The 18,618-nt window shown below is 43.4% G+C and overlaps 1 protein-coding gene across 2 annotated transcripts in view; it reads left to right on the top strand.

The window, feature by feature from the left end:
• pid1 (phosphotyrosine interaction domain containing 1) overlaps nt 1-18,618 on the top strand; it is a 171,310-nt gene that overhangs the window by 47,711 nt on the left and 104,981 nt on the right. Inside the window, exon 2 of one of the 2 annotated variants that reach the window (XM_085989905.1) lies at nt 16,280-16,426. The exons of the other annotated variant lie outside the window; for it this stretch is intronic. Coding sequence (XP_085846031.1) covers nt 16,280-16,426 — 147 coding nt within the window. The remainder of the gene's footprint in view (nt 1-16,279; nt 16,427-18,618) is intronic. 2 annotated transcript variants of the gene reach the window in all.

Below are 18,618 nucleotides of genomic sequence, written 5' to 3'. Positions count from 1 at the left end.
CTTAAATCATTGTAATTTTAATTCTGTATATTTCCCTTTTCTTGCTATTCTGTTCAAAAGCTCCTTTTCAGTTTTCAAAATGAATGGTGTAACCACATTCCCTTCAGCCGGCCAAGGGCTTGTACAGTAAAAGCTAGTATTGTTCATATTATTATTGAGGCCCATTGAGCTAGTGCCAAAAATATGAATGAATGTCTGGAAGCCTCAGTCTCCTCCAACACAATATTTGGAGTGCTCTCTGCAAACCCTTCTCTAGCTGCAAACTCCAGAGAGATTCATTTTAATTTTACGCGCTTCAATTGGGTGTTTCATTAAATTCTAAAGTTGGAGATGATTGGAGAAAAAATATCAAGTAGGAAGTGCCAGGTCATGTAAGGCAACTAGTTCATTTTCTAAACTCCCAAAGAAGGCAGGTTTTCACTTTTTGCTATTTGTAGCAAAATTGTAAACAGGAGTGTACAGTACGTGTTTATTTTTTTATGCATTTATGGGATCATGGCGTCGCTGGCATTTATTGCCCATCACTAATTGCCCTTGAGAAGGTGGTGGTGAGCCGCCTTCTTGAACCGTTGCAGTCCGTGTGGTGAAGGTACTCCCAAAGTGCTGTTAGGGAGAGAGTTCCAAGATTTTGACCCAGTGATGATAAAGGAACAGCAATTTATTTCCAAGTCAGGATGGTGTGTGACTTGGAGGGGAACTTGCAGGTGATGGTGTTCCCATGCGCCTGCTGCCCTTGGCCTTCTAGGTGGAAGAGGTCACGGGTTTGGGAGGTGCTGTCGAAGAAGCCTTGGTGAGTTGCTGCAGTACATCTTGTAGATGGTACACACTGCAGCCACAGTGTGCCAATGGTGGAGGGAATTAATGTTTAAGGTGGTGGATGGGGTGCCAATCAAGCGGGCTGCTTTGTCCTGGATGGTGTCGAGCTTCTTGAGTGTTGTTGGAGCTGCACTCATCCAGGCAAGTGGAGAGTATTCCATCACACTCCTTACTTGTGCCTAGTAGATGGTGGACAGGCTTTGGGGAGTCAGGAGGTGAGACACTCACCGCAGAATACCCAGCCTCTGACCTGCTCTTGTGGCCACAGTATTTATGTGGCTGGTCCAGTTAAGTTTCTGGTCAATGGTGACCCCAAGGATGTTGATGGTGTGGGATTCAGCAATGGTAATCCCATTGAATGTCAAGGGGCGGTGGTTAGACTCTCACTTGTTGGAGATAGTCCTTGCTTGGCACTTATGATCTTACTTCAAATAGCAGACAGAGGAAACTGTCCCCTAACTTTCATCTGTCCTGTTTTTATCACTAATTTGCGTGAATGCAGATGAGGGAATTCTTGTCCACTTCAAAAGAAATTACAGGTATGGTCTGAGCCTTTTCAAAATGGATTAAATGGGTTGTTGCTGCCCAGCAAAGACACTTTAACAGGTTCACATGAGGAGGGGAGAGACATGTGATTGGTGACATAGTGATGTAAACTCACCCACCTTCTCTGCTGCTGTAATCTCATAGCATTTGGTGCAGCTCAGACTAACTCAGGCAACAACATGAATGTTTTCAGTATGTTGTATTGCTCAGTATTTCAGGATTTAGCACGTGCAAACAAATCCAGTGTGGCAATCGTCTCTTTCAAGGAGTAGATTTGTCAGCAAATGTACAGATATCATAGAAAAAGCTATGTTTTTTGCTTTTTACACAATTATATTTTCTTAAAAAAATACAAAAAGTGAGGGAACAATCATGCTTATATTCTGGATCCTCATGATGGCCAATATACAGGAACTATTGGGTTTGGGCACTTGCTTTAATCTGGACCTGTCTCCCTGGCAATCTGTGGTACGTTTAATAATACAGTCGGCTTGCTGTTGTATCTATCTATCATTGTGCCTGTCCAAGGATGTTTGAAGAGGATAGTTAGAGATTGTTACCATGTTGTGAAAAAGTCCCCCCCCCCCCACATTCCATTCTCTGACTTATGATGTTGTGCTAGTGATGTATTCCTAGCCCTCTGACAATAATGCTCTTGAGCTTGTCTCTAGGAAGAGCACAAGACCAGCCCCGAGTACATTGTACTTGATTTTCACCAGCTCTCTTTGGAGAAATGACCAATTCCCCCCCACCCCCAGCTGACAATTCACCCTCACGCCCACCCCCAATGGCATTACTAAAACTGCAAACTTGCAATATCTTTTACCACTCTGTGGTATAGTGCATTGAAGACTAACATGCTGCATCACCATACTGCCTCATTCTCTTTGCTTATCACATTGCTCCTTTTCTGGCATCTGATGCTTTCTAACGGGTTGCTGAAGGGTTTACTGCATTGAATTGGGTGGGGGAGTGATAATGTACAGAGGAAATTTAGCATGATCTCTTTTCTGTTAGTGCAATTATTACTGTTTTAGTGAGTTTTAATATGGAATCACATCCTCTCAAGACAGCCTCTTTAGAAACCAGTATCAGTGCTCATACATTGTATGCCTTAAGTAGGTTATGTTGAATAAATAAATGTTTGAATAAATTGAGCACCAGGACCTCTGTCAAGAAAAACTTCTTCTCCTCAATACCTTATAGTTTTAACCCTAGTGTATCTTACTGCTTGCATTGTGCTCTTCATCAACTGAGGATCTGAGGTCACCTAAGCTGCAGACTTCTCGACTGTATATTGTCATCAAGATGAGGGATGTTTGTGCTGGTGAATGAAACTCTTCCCATTTCAGGCACCCAGTGTCAACATCAAGCACACCCAGGTCAGGAATAGCACAGTCAGATGCAGAGTAAAGCTCCCTATACTCTCATCTCAACCCCAAGAGATTACCCTTTATTGTACAGTATTTCCAAACCAACCAACTTACAGCCTTTCTAAGTGAGATTGTCAATTAGTGTCAAATTAGAGACAGTTTTGTACCATGCCCACCAGGAACTAGAGCGGCACTACCCAACTTTGTTTCACACAGGACCTTACAGCTTGCAGATAGATCCATCTGAGGCCTCAGAGGTGAAAGACCAATGTCTAACCGCTGCACCACCCAATTCCCTCACTCTGTATTATTTAACCGGATACCTTTCCTCATCGGTTCTTCTTCTCCCAGGGATGAGGACACCTCCAACAAGTGTCAGAACTTGCCCATGGAAATCTGCTGAGCCCAAATGTTAGTCAAGTGTGGGATTCAAACCTAGATCCCTGAATTATTTTGGATGCTTTCAAAGTTTCAATGTTGTCCATTAGAGTGGGGGGTGAATGTATTTCAAAAATCATGCTTCCATAGCTTTCAAAGTAAAAGCAATATTATCACCCCATGTATTGGAAACAATTCATTGCATTTCAAAACAATAACTGTTTATACATTAGAAATCTATTGGGGGTGGTTTTGGCTTTGGGTGATATCGATTCAGCCGCCCGTTATACATCTCTCGATTTTCATTGTCAATGGAAATGGAAATTGGTAGAGATGTAAAACAGGCTGCCAATTCGCTATCACCCGTTTTACACTGTCACTCAAAGTCAAAATTACCACCATTGTATTGTAGTGCACTCACATCCATACAATGGGTATTTCTGTGTGAAACAGTCCAAGAGCTAATGGTTGCATTATAAAAATGTCTACTGTACCACAATGAATAGATGTACACCACTATAACTAAATACACATTTTCAAGGGCTGATAATGGATGGCTCCTAGGGAGCTACCTGAACAATGGAGCGTTTGCTTTAAACGGTGAAATGTGTTCTCAGCTGTGTTTTATGTTACCCAGTGTGCCTCAGTCTGCCTATGCTCATATCTAGGGTCTATAGGTTATGTAGATGTGGCAACATGTCTTCAGACCATTGTCTGAGACTGAATCAAAAATTATGAGCTAAGCTAGGAAGTTATTAGTTATCTGCATGATTCTGTACGTGATATTACAGAAAAGTATCCTTTGGGACTTATGAAGATTGTGCCTTGGGAATCTGCCTGCACTCCAATTCCCTAGGAAAATTCAGCAGTAACATAGAAACATCAGCATCGTGTATCCTTGCTGATCTTGGAAACTGCATTTATCTCAGTAAATGTGCATCTATCACCTTGCCATTGCAATTTGATACTCGTGATTCTTCTTGTAAACTGGAAGTTATTGGTAGTTTATAAACTGAATGCAGCAGTTACTTTGACTGCTACTGGTAGATCTGTGGCAATTAGGAGCAGGGATTCAAGATACTCACTGAAGAAGTAGCAGATGTCCATGGTGAGATGAAACTACTGCACACACCGCTGTTCAGTGAAAGGCAAGCAGTAGTTTGTCCTTGGCATGTAGATCCTTGCAGTGCCTAAATATTCTTCTTCTAATTCAGAGTTATTTCTGACACATAACAGCTATAAAATAAAGACTCCACTCACACCTTAAATCCATTAACTCATTCAAACATGGTAAGGAAATTGAATGTCTGAATAGTACACTTAATCCTATTTTAGTTAGAACTAAACACATGGATTTACCTCCTTTCATCCTGTTACTCTTTTCTTTCCTCATGTTTCAGGTGCACCGAACAGAGTTTTAATAAAGAAAATGTATAACAGACACTTCGGTGAACTGTGCTCTCAAATATTTCCATCTGGTACAATGATGTGGCAGTGCTTCCGCAAAGGTGTCTGACTTTTAAGCTGTACGGTTATATTTGGAAAATCTGATCTCAGAACACTTGCCAGAAACAGTCCCATTCTTGTTCATGAATCACTTGTGATTGTGCCATTGCATGAGTCATATCCTGATGAGAACAGTTGAGGATGGGGCTTAACTGCCAGATCGAAAGACTTTGTAGTAAGCAATAACCCTTGAAAGACTGTTGTAGCATTCTACTCTGGAAGACCCATTATCCCCCATAGCAGGGTGAAGCTCTACTCATATCATAAGTATATGTAGACATATCCCAATCAGGAAGAGTAATATTTGGCCTCCTTCTGAAACTGGAGAAATGCCGAGCAGTCTGCAGCTTGTATTTGGTGGTCTACTTGAACCCTCCTCCCAGCTTGAAGGCATTGGGCTGGATTTTCCCTACCTCGGCAGGTCCATGGCGGGCGACATCAGTGCCGAGTCCTGACCCCACTGCCAGCTCCAGCTCACTGTGTAGAATTAATTTACCGTGATTGGGCTTGTTAAGTCCGCCCAGCGAGTTTTCCGGCCAATTGACGGAAGTGGGCCTGATGACGTCATTTGATGACGCGTCATCAGTCGGTTTCCTTAAAGGGACCATGGCCCACTTTAATGTGACAGTTGTGCTGTCAGTGTTCTACAGCATTGAGGTGCTGCAAACACTGACAATGACTGCACAGAGGTGCACAGTTGCCCCCAGGCTCTCCCATGACTCCCTCCATAAGCTTGCAGCACACAGGGAGGTCCTCTTCCCTTCCCATGAGTGAAGAAGACCTCCCTAGGAGATCAACACAGCCTGGTTGCACATTGCAGAGCAAGGCACAAGCAGGGATGTGGTCAGGAGGACCTGGGTGCAGTGCTACAAACATTTCAATGATCACAATGTGGTAAACCACTGTAGTTCACTGTGTTCACTGTTGTTGTTGTTGTTGTTGTCATTCACTCTTGTTTCACTGTTGTGCCTGACTATGCCTCAGCTGACTCCGCCCCTGGGCTACCGAGTATAAGAGCGGCCGCATGGCAGCTCCTGGCATTCGGTCGTCCACTAGAGGCATAGTCCTGATCTGTCTGAAGTGCAATTCAGTAGTTAATAAAAGCCTGTTGTTCTGAACTCTGCCTAGCCTTTTATTAGAATTGATAGCGCATCACACAGTAGATCATGAAACATTAGTACAAAGCCACACTCAACCTCATCCTGCTGTGCCTCTCATCACATCCCCATCACTCTGCCTTCCCAACCCTACTCCTGTACAACCTTACTTACACCAACTTACCTTGCACCTCCACCCATCCCTCTCTATCAATATTATCACATCCCCATCTCACTAGCCACCCCTCACACTAACCCTCATCCAAATGCAATCATACCAACTAACAACACACAAGGGTAGGCACTTGGGTGTTTTATCCAATGTTCATGTAAAGTTTCTGTTAATGTGGTGTCAAATGTTGAAACCTTTATTTTCTTGGACAGATTGTGTGCACCTTTGGAAGTGGCTTAGTGAGTTGCAGTGAATGGTGAGACATAACGGTACCTCCTGCAATGGTGATGAGTGTGAAAGGAATAGCTTGGGCATTGTAGGGATGCTTTATGGTGCTGGTATGGGGTGATGCCAACCTGGTGCATCATGTGGCAGCCAGGGTGTACAGTGTCAAGTTAAGTAAATCTGGCCATGGTGAGGCCATCCCTGTCCTCCCAGGCAGCAATGTGGTCAGGTGCTGATGCCCTCTCTCCTGTGCAGCATCAGGTGATTGCGGGGAAGGTTGGTGGTGTTGTTGGTGCTGCTGGTGTGCCTGGTGATGCTGGTTTTGGGGCTAATTGTGGTGGGATTCTGAGGACCAAGGTGAGAGAATATAAAGTGCACCGATGCTGATGGAATAGATGGCAAGTGAAGTAGAGATGACAGAAGCGATCTGTCAATGGTGGGAGAGGTAATGAGGTCAGACTGGATGGAGACTTGTGTAAAGACTTGCAGCATCCTGAATCTGTAGTGGAAATGCAGTTTAGAGAAGCTAGTGGCTAAGGGAACATTTGTCAATCAGCTGGGAGCTTTGACTTGACATTTGAAGCTGTCAACTCATCAGCTGAAACAATGGCCACTGACCTCCCGCCTCAGCTTCACAGACGAGGTCTAGGCACAGCGGGAAACCGGTTTGGCGACCTGTCAAAATCAAAAAGCTGGGGAAAAAGCATTGTTAAGTGGCTGTAAACAAGCCACTAATGATTTTAATTGCCTCCCCCGCCTCTGCCTGTCAGGCCTGCTGAGCGCTGACAGACCCGACATTTGGTAAAGGCGCGTGGCGGCAGGTTGACAGCGGGGCCCCGACCCCCTGCTGTCAAAAAACAACATTTTTCCACCCAACCTGCCACCAATCGCACCCGCTGACCCCCCACAAAATTCCCCCCATTGACAGGGAAGCACAATGAAACAATGGGCTGGATTTTCATTCAGAAGGCGGGTTGGAGGCGGGACTACAACTTTCGGGGTTGTAGTCCCGCCTCCATCGAGATGCGGCCAATCCACACGATTTTAACTTGATTGACCTTGTTGAGCCCGCCCAGTGGGCTCAGCAGGCCAATTAAGGGCCACCCGGCAACAGGTGACGTCACAGACTGAAATTTCATCTGTCAAGACATTTTGACAGATGAAATATCAGTGTTTCACAGCTGTTTGAAGCTGTCAAACACTGACAGTCTTACTTCTAACATGAGTCCTTCTCCACAGACTCAGTTAGAAATCTCTTCTGCACAGAAAGCTGCAGGCTGTCATTTTTGACAGATCGCAGCCATTCTGCTTTCTGTGCCGGTGAGATGAGGGACTCCCCGAACCTAAAGGAAGGAAGGCTGAAAAGGTAAGAAAATGTATGTAAAACTTATTTAATCACTTTAGACACACCAAACACACTTACCTTTGCACTCATGCACACATCACTCACCTGAACACCGGACATCTCGACCTCTCCAAGCCCTTCAACCCGACGGCCCGACTCCTCCAACTTGGCGTGGTTTGGAGCCGTCGGGATTCCCACAGTTCAAGCTTAAAAATAGGGATTAGGCTAAAAACTGCCTGTTAACTACCTGTTAACAGGCAGTTAATTGGTACTAATCCCTTCCCGCCTCGGGTAGGCGGGTCCCAGTGCGGGGTGGGTACCCGCCTCCTTTGAAATTGGCATGGAGGTGGGTTGGGGGCGGGATGGGGTCGGGACCCCCGATTTCAGGAATTTAACCCCCCGCACGCCTCCAATCCCGACTCCACGGCACACTAAAAATCGAGCCCAATGACTCCAATTAACATAACTGCTTAATACACAAGACTCCCACTTCTCTGACCCAACTGATCTCGAGACCAAGGTCAAATTGATTCAACTCTAAAACCCATGTTGCTTCCAGCGCAAGCACAGCCATATCAAGAAACCTTAATGTATTATCTATTATGTATTATTTATCCCTCAACCAGCATCACTAAAACAGATTATCTGCTCATGTATCTCATTGCTGTTCATGGGAGCTTGCTGTGCGCAAATTGGCTGCCGTGTTTCCTTACATTACAACTGTGACTACACTTCAAAAGTACTCATTGGCTGTAAAGCACTTTGGAATGTCCTGAGGTCATGAAAAATGCTATATTAGTGCAAGTTATTTCCTTTCCTTTCTTTGATCTACTCCCATAAGCACTATAAAATCAAAATGCGCAATGGCTTCATAAAATATGTGTGAATGTAATATCTTGAGAATTCAGTAAGGAGAAAAACATTAAAATAAGTCACATTTTGCTGCATGCTGTATGTCAGTACGTAAATATTGTCTTTGGGAGCTGAACAACAAGGGGGTAATTACCATGAACAGATATTCTCAGTTTTACCACACGTTTCCAGGGGGTGTATTCGTTAATATGGCCGTATGTTCAGGTCATGAACAGGATCACAAGGCTGCAGTATGTACAGTGCTGTAAATTTCGAGGGAACCTAAAGGCATATTTTCCTTTCTTTGATCATTTTAACAAATAAGATATGAGCATAAAGTGTTACTCCCTACTTTATAGTCATGTCTACTTTTTCACTAAAACTCGAGAACTGTAGCCTCCTCAATTTCTGTGTTTTAGAATGAGCCAATATGGTGGGCCACTGTGGCCATTGCCCATCAACAGCAGTGTTTACAACATCTATAACATTGCCCCTACTTTTGTGTTGTTAGCAAATTTCAAGATTGTGTGTCCAATACCCAAGTCCAAGCCATCTATATATACTGAGAACAAAAGTCAGCCCAACACCGATCCCTGGGGTACACTGTTTCCAACCCTTCCATAGTCTGAGCAACACCCATTCACCCTAACCTACCTTGCTGCCAGCCGAGCGACCCAGAGGCCGCCCGATATATTTCACCAGCCCGAATCCAGCAAGCTGCATCGAAACACCCATTTGGGGCGGGCAGCTCACTGGTTTTATTTAAATGAGGCCCCGGCCTTCGAAATGCTCTGGGCCTCCCGCTGCATCTCCCGGGTGGTCTGCCCGCATATTCCACCAGCCATCCGAGAAACAATAAATTACCCCCTGCTGTATCATATCCCTCCTTAGTTATTAATGCTTCTAACATTGCAAATTTTGTTTTGAATGTTTTGTGCATTCACGTATATAGCACTCAATCCTCACTCTTAATTTTTTAGAACATTGACTTTTATCCTTTTGTCTAGTTTTTTGATTTTTTTTTTATATTCCTTGCCCATCTACAACAGTGTTTTTATCTTTCACTACCTCATCGCCTCTTTTTTTCCCGTTTCTTCTACGATAAAAATGCTTCGCTATTTATTTCAGCTAACACTTCTGCTTCTATTCCAACAGTTTTATTAAGCCTGTTCTCCCTCCCGAGTCGCAAGCCTAGTCTCATCCTGTGATTCTCTATAAACATCACGGCCCGTGAGGTGCGTGTTTGGTGACTGATTCAAGTGTGGGGGATGAGAGTTGGTGCTCTTGTCTGTGTTGCTCTGTCAGTCCTGTTCAAGGATGAGTGAATTCTCTTTGCTCTGTGAGGAGAGCAGATGGTACATTATGGGTGTCCATACTTATTCATGTGGGTAAACCATTGACATTACAGGTTCGGGTGTGCACTTGGCTACAGTCACACTACATTACATAAATAAGACATATCACTGGTTCTGCAGTCTCTGATAACAACAACTTGTATTTATATAGCGTCCTTAACATAGTAAAACATCCCAAGTCGCTTCACAGGGGCATTATTAAACAAAATTTGACACTGAGCCACATAAAGAAATATTAGGACAAGTGACCAAAAGCTTGGTCAAAGAGGTAGGTTTTAAGGAGCGTATTAAAAGAGGGGAGAGAGGTAGAGAGGCGGAGAGATTTAAAGAGGGAATTTCAGGCTTACGGCCTAGGCATCTGGAGGCACGGTCGCCAATGGTGGGGCGATGAAAATCGAGGATGCGCATGAGTGCAGAGATCTCAAAGGGTTGTAGGGCTGGAGGAGGTTACAGAGATAGGGAGGGGCGAGGCCATGGTGGGATTTGAAAAGAAGGATGAGAATTTTTAAATCAAGGCATTACTGGACTGGGAACCAATGCAGGTCAGTGTACACAGGGGTGATGGGTGAACTGGACTTGGTGAGAGTTAGAATAACCTGTACAGACCTCCGCTTTCTAAACTCCCTTTCAAGGAGCTTCCCAGCAGCTTCCTTAAAGGGGGTCAATGGTTCCTGGTGTAGGGGATCACACCTGTTGCACCCTGCATGCTCTGATTATCTGCCCCTTTTGCCTTTAAACAAAAAATCAATGGGGCTTGAGACAGGGGGATGTAGCCCATGGAAATTTCTTCCTGCCGTACAATCTATTTCCCATCATGTCATCTGTAGTGTAATCTGTATAATCACGTTATTTTAATTTCTAATACCTTGCTCAATTTTTGTTGGCACTTTTGTGTCAATATATTCTTTGGTCAGCCTCGGCCAGCAGCTACCAGGAACTCCTCATGGTCAGCATGTTGAGCTGCACAATTCACCATAAAATGTGTGAGCGCATTGCCGCCATCTTCTTAATCACAGCATGGTTCGCACCATACCTCATCAAATGATGGTTCCATCAGTTAGTTAATGAAACATTCATATTCATAATCCTGTTCTTTCCTTCTCTTCTCCCGCACCCCCCCCCCCCTCCCCATGCCATGTACCCTTCTCATAAACAAGTCAGCGGTAACAGGAGTTGTCTCTGAACACCACAGGTTGACTTGTCTTCTGAATCCACCACCACCACCCCTCAGACAGACACCTTACCTCCACTTGCCCCCTTTCCTAATGAGGGTCAGGAAATTTCTAAATTGTATAACGACACTAGGGTTAGATCTTCCACCCGTGGATAGCCAGTATAAAAATGTATTTTTCCACCAACTGCAGTTTCTTGTTGCGAAGTTATTTATTTACTGAGGCTTCAAAATTAACAAAGAAAACTTCAGAATTCAAGCTGCTGTTTAATTCCCTGTAGTTTATGTCTTGGCGAAAGGTGGGGGCCATCCTTGATAGGTTTGGTTGGAATTGTGCCTTCACTGTGTGGGGAAATCAGCACCTACCCTTTATTCACAGTTTTGATCTGCAGGAGATTCATATCAAGCATTTTACACAAGCCTTTCTTTCTTCACGTCGATGTGAGCCAGAGCACAGGGAACAATGGAGGGGTTGTAATGTGTGGGTGAGACCCACTTTCTTTAAATTCACAGAGACGTTCAATGGGAGACCTTCTTTCTACCTTCAAAGATGCTAGATACAGGTCATATATTACAGAAGGAAGGAGTCAGAGGAATAGAAGGAATGTGATGCTGGCAATGCCAGGCTGGATATGTTTACTGTAAGATGACAGTAAGTGGTTGAATCTACATCCAAGAAGTGACTGGTACTTTGTGAATCATTTATATAAAATAAAATACAGATGTGGATTAAAATATCAAACAAAATCTTGCTGGCATAAATAAATATAGCATGCTAACAATTTTTCCATGAAATAAAGATTTGCATTTATGTAGTGCCTTATCAGAAGGATCATCTCAGAAATGTCTAAAAAGCACTTCACATACAGTGTGATGCTTTGAAGTGCAATGACTGTTTTGCACATTGCAAGGACCTACAACAGCCACCAAATGACTGAATGGTTAATCTGTTTTTGGTGATGTTGATTGAGGGATGAATGTTTGCCAGGATCAGTGTTGGACCAGTGATATCAGTGGCAATATTCCAAGGCCAATCAATCCACCACTGAGGTTTTAAGCTGACTTGGCTCCCACTCTTATATCCTTTCCACAGTAGTGCAGCATAAGAATCCTGACCCAGCTTTAATGGAGGGACCTCTGGTTTACATGACAGTGAGCTGAATCAGCGCTGAAGACTGCTATACAGTGGAGGCACAGCAGTTAGAAAATGCAGCCATAGACTAATAGAAAACACAAAGATGTTGACACACACTTGCCATTGAAGCAGTATGTGTACAGTAAGAGTTAACCTTGAGAAATGAGTCCAAGTGTAGAAACAAATAAGGGAGAAATGGCCTCCACTCACCTCATAAATAACTGTTCAAAGATTCATTAACTAGGTCCAGGTGTGCTCTCTGCATCAAAAAGCCTAATCATAACCATTCCTTTCTTTTGTTACTTGAAAGCTGTTTTGTACATTCCTGTAGCTCCAACTCCATCACCTCTAGCTTGCATTTCTACCCTGCTCCTTCCATCTAATAAAGAGTCTGTAGTGAATGAACCAGCAGGTTCCCCTCTGGGCTCCACAAGGCTAATGTGGGCTACTACCGCCACAGGCTCTCCCCCCCCCCCCCAAATCACACCTTTCCTCGCGGATATTCCTTCCTATTGGCCAGGTCAACCTCTGGGCCACCCGATATTGCGCTAGCCTGGAACCGACGAGCTGCAGCGGGACATCCATTTGGAACGTGCAGCTCACTGGCAGCATGTCAATGAGGCCCGGCCTTCAAAATGGTCCAAATATCGCATTCGGGGTTTTACAACTGCGCAGGACCCTGATTTGCATATTTAAGGAACATAACGCCTGTAACACCTGTTTCAGGTGGGCGTCCTGGACGACTAAAAGTCACCCGAGCCAATATGACACTTCCAGTCTGGATTGGGCACGGCAGATTGCAACACAAACTTTGGGAGCATTATGCCCATTCCTGTGTATAATACAACCATGATTGACCAATAGCCAACCAACCAATCGATTTTAATAACCCATATGGTAATGGAGTAATAATGAGCATTCCAGGTTGTTGTATTGGGACTGGGAACTAGCAATTTGCAGTCTCACCGCCCAGCCTGAAACTCACTAGAACATTAATCATTAACGTTAACAGATAAGGCTTTTAACTAGGCCTGCCACTATTTGAGATTCAAAAAGCATAGAATAGGATAGGGGAAGGGACCTGAAACTCAGGTTGAAGGGAATAAGGAAGCATTTACTTCTATTAGTGGACAGGAGTCCGTGCACTGTCACACTGAAATATTTGCCTCAAGTACTCAATGTATAACTACTATGTTTTGCTACTAGTAAATGGCACAGTAGGAGTTACTGTACGTTTTTAAACACGCTGGCGTTCCATTCTGTTCCAGGAGGAATGACGGGACATAGTTGCTGAATAGATACCGTCAATGTGAAATTGTGATCAGACACTTTAGTTGAATGAGGGAGTCTCTGTGCTAACTACTAGTGAGGAGGCTTTAACTGCATGTTGGTCTCCACCATTCAGATTTTCCCTGTTGAATTTACTAATGAGGAGAGAAATGCAAAATTGGCATTCCATTGTGTCAAGAATTTAAATTTGCATCTATAAAGTTTGATTTCCAGGGGCTTATCCAGACTGTGTATTTGCATATTTCATACAGTTTTGCAGTAAAAATCAATTTGGCTGCTACTTTACAATAATATTCATGCCTTACCTCTGTGCTCTTCCTTAAATCGAGGACGACAATAGACCATGAACTTCCTGTGCCTTTCACAAGTCGAAAAGTACTGAAACCAACAGAGACGCCAATCCCTCACTCACTTTTGCCCATGTTCTTCTTGCTGTTGAGACAATGTTTACCATGCCCAGCTATGCCTCCTCCTCTGTATTTGATGGGGATGGTCATCCTCCCCACCCAACGACCTCTGTGACACTCCGTTACACAATCCATGCAGACTTTCAGCAACCAGATCTTTGAAACAAGGTTTTCTTATTTGTCGTTACGCCATTCTATATAACAGTTGTGCACTCTACATTTGGTTTGACAAAAACTTTTCACTGTATAAGTGGCTCATTAACTGTGAGAAGCGTTAGATGATAATTATTGCAAGTGTATTGTGATTGGGTGGTTTTTTGATCTTGGTTGATAATGAAAGCGCATTTTCAGAAATTACTATTCAAGTCCATGCATTCTCACAACTTCATAAGCAGCCCATTAATTGCAACCAAATAAAGGCTTTCATTTATCCTATTTATTAGGAAAATTGGGATGTTGATCCCTCGGCATCATTTTGATCCCTCGGCATCAATATCAAACTCTGCCAGGTCACATATAGCATCAGGGCAAGGGAGAATAAAGCTTTCTCACTCTGCAATTCTCCAACAATATGCCTTAGCTCTAGTGCCTCAGAAGAGCTCCCCTCCCCCATACTATACCAGTTTGACATCTCCATTTCACACATCATCCACTGGTGACACTGTCTCTAAGTGAGATTGATAGTTTATTGTCAATTAGCAATGAATTATGGGAAATTCGGTGCTATGGTCCTAGAAACTAGGTTAGCAGTGTCTCAACATAACTAACACAGGATCCTTACAGCCAGTCAGTCTGGGCTGGTTTCAAACCCGTGCCCAAAAGGTGGAAGGACAGTATTTTAACCCACTTTGCCATAAGAGGCCTCCAAGCAATGTGTGGGGGTATTTTTCCAGTTCAAACTTGCCAGTACAAGTCCAGTTCATACTCAGGTTTACACAAAGGAAAGCTTTACTTTTTTTTTTGTTATTTTATGTTTTTTGAGGTTTGTTCATTTGTTTTTTTTATTTTACAAAGACAACATTTAAAGATCTTGAGAAGAATTTGCTGGCAGTTAAAATTCCTCAGACAGCTGGTAAACACTTCTACCGTGGACACTGATGGACTGGTGTCACTTTAACCCTTTGCTGTTTTCATACTCTGCTGGGCTGCTGGTTGAAGAATTTTTCTATTTGTGAAAGGCACAGGAAGTTCAGGATATATTGGCCTCCTAACAAGATTTTTGATTTCACTTGGAGAATACTGTAAGTTTAGGACTGCCTCGTGGCCCCATATGTTTTTATAATATTCCGTTTTCAGACTTCACAGACTGAGCATTGTCCAGTACAACTTGTTTCAAAGTATACCAGGAAAATGTAACACTCAAGAGAATTAAAATCCTATGGAATTTATAGTTATTTGAGATCTAGTAGGAACCTGTAGGGCAAAATAAAATCTTTAGAATTTACAAGTGTTCTTAAACACCCTCACTGCATATTACTTCAAAACCTCTTAAAGGTTTTTATGATCCTTCAAGGGTTTGAAGCTGCCTTGCCCCATAGATTGTTGGGATGCAGCTCACAAAAAGGCATTTCCACAAGCCGTAATTTCCAACTGGTGCCTTTGAAGGAAGAGTTACCAAACTAATATCAGGTAATTCCTGCACAGGTCTTGGGGGATTCATCCACACCCTAACCACATTTATAAAAGTACTTGGATGTGCACTTGGGATGCTCTAACCTGCAGGGCTATGGACCAAGAGCTGGGAAGTGGGATTTAGGCTGGATAGCTCTTTGTTGGCCGGCACGGACACGATAGGCCAAAATGGCCTCCTCCCGTGCTGTAACTTTCTATGATTCTATGACCTCAGGCCATAATTGTGCACACTTGCTGAGAAACGGTAGTAGCGGAGCCCTGGGAAAAGAGCCCCTCCTCAAAGTCTCAAATTGGGATAAGATGAAATATAGAAACATAGAAGAGAGGAGCAGGAGTAGACCATTCGGCCCCTCGAGCCTGCTCCGCCATTTAATGAGATCATGGCTGATCATCCAAATTCAGTACCCTGTCCCTGCTTTCTCCCCATATCCCTTGATCCTTGATCAACAAAGATGAGAGAAAATAAAAGTTTTACTAGCTCATACAGTGGACCCTCCATTATCGTACTTCTATTGTTTACTGTCCAGATTATCCATTGCAGGACAAATCCTTGTGCAAGATATTTTCTCATTGCACAATGATTTCTCTGGCATTTTATTTATTTTTGTTGGTAACACAAACTATTTTTTTTGCATGTATTTCACACACCCTCCTTCCATGTCTAAGTATTGATGTACCATAGGTTCAGCAGCAAAATTCAGAGACTCAATTATCTGCCAAGTTCCATTATTCACTGCATCCTGGAGGATCATCTGTTGTATTTTGCTTATGTTCTGACATGCAGGAAGAGCTGAGGCGGTTGACCTGCTAATGGTTTTTTTGGGTAACATTTGAGAAGAATTCCTTTTAAGGGTGATGTCTTGCCATCAGGACCTCTTTCTAAAGGGAATCCCAATGGCAAAACCTGTTATTTAAGTCGTTAACTCTAGCTCAAAAGCACTCATCTGCTATATTTGAATCATTCTTTTTTGCATTCCAGCACTTTCAGACCATGCTGAAAACAAAGCTGAATGTTCTGACACTCCGGAAGGAGCCCCTACCAACCGTCATCTTTCATGAACCAGAAGCCATTGAACTGTCCCCCACAGCTCCTCCAATGAATGGCCAGTCTTACACAGAACGCAAGGTTTGTTTCAACTGTTGCAGATGTCGGACAGACAGCTGCCTGATGGGATTTTTCTTTTTAGGGCAACAATGTGCTATTTATTACTGACAATATTTCACTGGCTGGGGCAAGAATATGGTTGTTTTTACTTCCTAACCTCAGTGTAACATTTACTGCCTGGACAGAGTGCCAGTATCCATTACAGACAACTGGTCTCTTCAGAACACACCAAAGGTAAATGGTTGTTGAGTCTTTAGACGTTACCTCAGACTGTTACACGCAGAGAATTACTCTTTCCGTTGGCTTTTAAATTAATATTTTTCCCTGCAAATTTTTATTCGGGGAGAGGAAGATAGCGATCAGAGAGCCAGCAGGAAATTGCAAGTATGCAGGGGACCGTGGGTACTAACCTGCCTCCTTGCATTTCCCTGTTTGCTCTGAGATTACTAAAATCAATGCTAAATATTGAAAATCAAAGTCTTCAAAACTGTTTCATTTTTTTTAAGGCCTGATTGTGAGAATTACCATTGAAATATAATTCAGCAGAAGTCCTTTCCTCAGAATCTCAGAAAGGAATAGTTTAAATCACGAGTTCCCCATGAGTTCCTCCATTTTGTAAATAGCATAGATGTCAACAAAAGGGAGAGAGCACAGTATTAATGGAAAATGCTCCTAATTGCCCAAGTTAATCTGTGTAAAGTGATCATCATTACCAGTGTGTTCTATCTTTATTCTATGGCAAAGAAACATTTACACATAGTCTGCATTCTATGAATGAAATATAGCTGAACCAGATATAATGAAAGAACTTTGCAGGGAGGTGGGGCTAAGTGTCTCAGTGGTTTACTTACCACGCTCCCCTTTCACTCTGCGGCCTTGGTGTGAACCTATATTGATGGGATAAAAGTCTTCTTGCCCTGTCAGCTGTGATGTGAGTTCAGTCAGTCTCAATCAAGTGCTTTGTGATGTGAGTTCACAGTAAAAATTACCATTAAATTGTTCACCTCAGTCAGAGATGTCAAAACATGGCTGGGGAGGGAAATTAAATATCATCGAGAGTGCTGTTCAGAGGTTTGGCTTAAGACATATTCAAGAGGCAGAATAGCAGGAGCTCTGCCCAGCAATGAATCTGTGTCCCCTGCAGTACCTGCTCAGGGGAGTGCTTGGCATTGAGGCTGGCTGAAAAAGTTGCAAAACCGCTCTGTTCCCCAGCATTGTCAGCATTCTTCTTACTGAGCAGAGAAATTCATCAAAAATTATTTTTTACCAACGGACCAGTCAGTGAAAAATAAAAAGTGCAAACTAGATACACTGGGTAATTTTCAACTTTGACACTTGGGCAGTAACCGACCAGGCAGATGTAAATCATAGAAACATAGAAACATAGAAGATAGGAGCAGGAGTAGGCCATTCGGCCCTTCGAGCCTGCTCCGCCATTCAATGTGATCATGGCTGATCATCCAAATTCAGTACCCTGTCCCTGCCTTTTCCCCCTATCCCTTGATCCCTTTAGCCTCAAGAAATATATCCAACTCTTTCTTGAATATATTTAATGAACTAGCCTCCACCGCCCTCTGTGGCAGAGAATTCCACAGGTTCACCACTCTCTGGGTGAAGAAATTCCTCCTCATTTCAGTCCTAAATGGCTTACCCCTTATCCTTAGACTATGACCCCTGGTTCTGGACTCCCTGGCCATCAGAAACATCCTTCCTGCATCTAGTCTGTCCAGACCTGACAGAATTTTATAGGTTTCGATGAGATCCCCTCTCAATCTTCTAAACTCCAGTGAGTATAAGCCCAATCGACACAATCTCTCCTCATACATCATTCCTGCCATCCCAGGTATCAGCCTGGTGAATCTTCGCTGCACTCCCTCCATGGCAAGAACATCCTTCCTCAGGTAAGGTGACCAAAACTGCACACAATACTCAAGGTGCAGTCTCACCAAGGCCCTGTACAACTGTAGCAAGACATCCTTGTTCCTGTACTCGAACCCTCTTGCTACGAAGGCCAACATACCATTTGCCTTCTTAACCGCCTGCTGCACCTGCATGCTTACCTTCAGCGACTGGTGCACAAGGACACCCAGGTCTCTTTGCACTTCCCCTTCTCCCAATCTATTGCCATTCAAATAATAATTTGCCTTCCTGTTTTTGCCACCAAAGTGTATAACCTCACATTTATCCACATTATAGTGCATTTGCCATGTTTC

The sequence above is a fragment of the Somniosus microcephalus genome, chromosome 6 (genome assembly GCF_052327205.1).
Source record: "Somniosus microcephalus isolate GS21.2 chromosome 6, FLI_Smic_1.0, whole genome shotgun sequence".
Classification (NCBI taxonomy): Eukaryota; Metazoa; Chordata; class Chondrichthyes; order Squaliformes; family Somniosidae; genus Somniosus; species Somniosus microcephalus.
This window is presented reverse-complemented; position numbering and strand designations above follow the sequence as displayed.